This window comes from Nanorana parkeri, unplaced genomic scaffold (genome assembly GCF_000935625.1).
Source record: "Nanorana parkeri isolate BGI_ZX_2015 unplaced genomic scaffold, ASM93562v1 scaffold397, whole genome shotgun sequence".
Lineage (NCBI taxonomy): Eukaryota > Metazoa > Chordata > Amphibia > Anura > Dicroglossidae > Nanorana > Nanorana parkeri.
In genome coordinates, this window is record NW_017306665.1 from 5785 (window position 1) to 9195 (window position 3411).

Consider the following 3411-nt stretch of genomic DNA (forward strand, 5'->3'; position numbering starts at 1 on the left):
GCCTGTAGGAACCTTTCAGCTATTAGGGGTTGAATAGTTTCCACTGCTGATTACCCAGCAATGCTAAAAAGAACATATTTCTAATAGCAGTCTACTATACTCCCTGCTGTTCCTCTCCCCCTTCCATCTAAATGTGGTTATGCAGATTGACCACTAGGTGGCGCTGACGCTCAGATGTCGCTGTACGTGCACTTCGCACACTTTACCAGCAGGTGGAGCTGTAGTTCTCAATCTCCGCCGCTGGATGTCGCGGTGTTCTGTCAAAAGCCAGGTTTCCGCTCGTAATGTGTACGGTGCAGGATTAGTGCCCCCGGGGTTGGTGGTGGTAGGTGATATCACCCGGGGTGACGATTCCCCGTACACGGAGCTGTACAGACCCCCAGAACCCCCTTTCACCGTGAGCGGAGAGGAAGTCACGTGACCGGTGAGTGGCTACGAACAGTGTCAGAAGAGGAGCAGGTGGGGGAAGTCACGTGAGTGCGGAGTGGATACAATGTATCAGTGTGTATACAATATAACGTGATGCCCCGACTGTGGTTGTGTGATCACGTGGTGCCCCGACTGTGGTTGTGTGATCACGTGGTGCTCCGACTGTGGTTGCATGATCATGTTAAAGGTTGGACCCTCTGTCAAGGTTTTTATTGCTGTGTCCCCATTGGGGAGGGTCACCCCTCTGTTTGTCCCGATGAACACTGTTACTGTGTATACATTGCAGATAGAAGTGAGCCTTGTCCAGGTCTGTGTGACAGTAGGAGAGGTCCTACCCAGTGGCGTCAGAAGGGGGGTGTGTCCAGCACTCGGGTGCCAGTGTTGGGGGGGTGGGGTGACACCAAAATGTGACTGTCATTTTGGTGTCACCCCCTATGAAAAATCTGGCACTCGGTCATGTACCGAGAGCCTGACAGTGTCATGAGAGAGGAGGGGACCCGGCGACATACCTCATCCCGCCGTGTGAACGTCCCCTCCCCACCTCTCTCTGCCGGTGATGTGTCGAAAGTGCGAACTTATCGAGTTGTGGGACCGCATTACTTCCGGTTTCCTCAGAACTACGAACCAGCACACGTATGACCCACACCTACTAGAATTGGACTCCTAAGGTCCATGGCACCGGCGACAGGATCATTACCAGATCACTTACCTCAGGGGTAGGAAAACTTGGCACCCCAACTGCTGTGGAACTACAAGTCGCGTGAGGCATTATAAAGCCACAAGCATGACTCCCAGAGCAGAGGCATGATGGGATTTGTTGTTTCATCATAGCTGGAATGCCAAGGTTGCCTACCCCTGACTTCCCTTCTCCTATGGAGTTGCTTCAGGCCAGTGAGGGAACATTTCCATTGGGGTAAGAGGAAGCCTCCTGTATGCGATTCTGCTGCTGGCAGTGAGTCCCCGACGGGACAATGTGGCCTGGACCTCAATCCCTGGAGGGCCCTGCCATGGAGCTCCACTGCTCCTGTATGACTATAATCTGGGGGGGGTGGGGGGTGGGGGGTGAGGAGATCTGCACATGTCGGATCAGGTTTTGGGCAGGTTGTCCTCCATTGTTGGAAGCAGGCCCGGATTCCCCACGAGGCCAGGCCTCTGGGCGCAGATGGGCGGCAGCGGCGTGAAGTCCCCCCGTTACGGGCGCCGGGCGGTAAGTTGCCTTACATTTAGTCCTGCTTTGGGAAGGCGGGACTAAGTGTAGTGTGGGGAATCCGCTCGCTCGTTAATAAGTGATCGTGGCCATGTCGCCGCAATCACCTGTAAAATGTGTGCTGCCGTCTGTCCGCGCTGTGCCGGAACTCCTGCATTGGAGGTGACGGCGTCAATAAAGAAAACCTGTCACCTCCAATTGCTATGACACAGAGGATTGTTTTCTCCTGTGTGATCGCAATAAAGTTAAGTGGAAAAAAATAATAAACAAATAAATACAAATTTAAAAAAATAATAAGAAATAATTATTAAATAAAAAAAGTCATTAAAAAGTAAAAAAAATAAGAAAATAATTATAAAAAATAAACAATAATAAGATAGAAAATTATAACAAATAAAAAAAAAAGTAAACGACAAGCTAAAAATGTAAAAAAGTAAGAAAAAATAAAGAAACAGAAAAAATTAGAACTAACCCTGCCGCCCTGCCATCTGGTTGCCATTCTCCGTTGATTTGGGGGGGAGGTTCGGTTGGCGGGTAGGGGGCGCATTGTGGAACCTGGCCTTGGGGCGGCAGGGAGAGCAAGTCCGGCCCTGGTTGGAAGATACAATGAGTGGAATCTATCAAACCCTGAGCAGACATAATGTGGCGCAGTCGCCCATGGCAACCAATCGGCTTCTCTCTTCAGTTTGTTTAGGTCAGATTTGAAAATGAAAGAGAGAAGCTGATTGGTTGCCATGGCCAGCTGCTCCAGATTTGATAACTTCCCCCCAATATTATTGTTTGCCTTGTGTATAGAATGTTGCTCTCTCTGACCAGTACTCCTTCTGCTCTCAGGGCGCCGCAATGGTGTACGGCTTTGTCATCCACACGGTGGGGGCCGCGCCAGGCGAGGGCCCAGAGCTGTGCCGGGTCCTCTACTATCACTGGTTCGGCTGCGGCCTCCTGGACGAGAAGCTGAGGATGGACGAGGTGGCTTTGGAGAAGGACCGAGCCAGGAGGATGGATCAGATCGCCGTGGTGGCCAGGTGAGGTGGTTGTGATGTCCTGCAGGCTGGGCAACAACAAAATGGCCGTCGAGGAGATCCAGGACCTGTGATTAAATACACGGCGTCCGCAGCTCGCCTCACGGAAAGTCTTCCTGACCCTCCCAGCTTTGGTACTTCTGAGTCGCTGGTCTGAGACATGAATGCAGAAAGTCGAAGTGTTGTCAGGACTTCTTATATACAGATCAGTTACTCAGCATTGTGGGCGGTGGATCGGCATGACTGCCAGTCAACCAGCGTTTCCAGAAAGAGGGGTCAGCACTGGCAGGTCCCCTTTAAAGTTCAGCTACAAGTTTATATCTACTTTTGGGGAAAAGGGGGGGGCTGTTCATAATGTACACCCCAAAAAGAAATGTCTTTAAGGATCAGTCCGCCCAGAACTGATATCCATGTTTGGGGGATTTTGGAGGGTCCAAACATCTGACAGTCTGATCTTCTTCTCTGGTCTGCAGACTTACTGTGCCCAATACGAGGGGTTCCATCCATCTCCATGAGCACAGCCAAGCGGAGTATGAGGAGGAGAGGACAGCGCGGTCTGCTCTCTGATATAAGCATGCCCCAAAGTGTAGAAGCCAACGGATCACTAAGGGCCGGGCAACCATCATTGTCATTGGAAGACTCCATCTTTCTTTCCTTTAACTGCAGGAAGAGGAAACATCTTACTTAGGAATCTATGAGCAGGGTCGGACTTACTCTCTCTCTACTGCCACAAGGCCAGGTTCCCCAATGCCT

The 3411-nt window shown here is 51.0% G+C and overlaps 1 protein-coding gene across 1 annotated transcript in view; it reads left to right on the forward strand.

Annotated features, from left to right (window-relative positions):
- The first annotated feature begins 272 nt into the window (after nt 1-272).
- The window catches only part of AP5S1 (adaptor related protein complex 5 sigma 1 subunit), a 7983-nt gene continuing 4844 nt past the window's right edge, over nt 273-3411 (forward strand). The window contains exons 1-2 of the mRNA XM_018559463.1: nt 273-281; nt 2471-2661. Of these exons, the coding sequence (XP_018414965.1) occupies nt 2480-2661 (182 nt within the window). The 5' untranslated portion in view covers nt 273-281; nt 2471-2479. The remainder of the gene's footprint in view (nt 282-2470; nt 2662-3411) is intronic.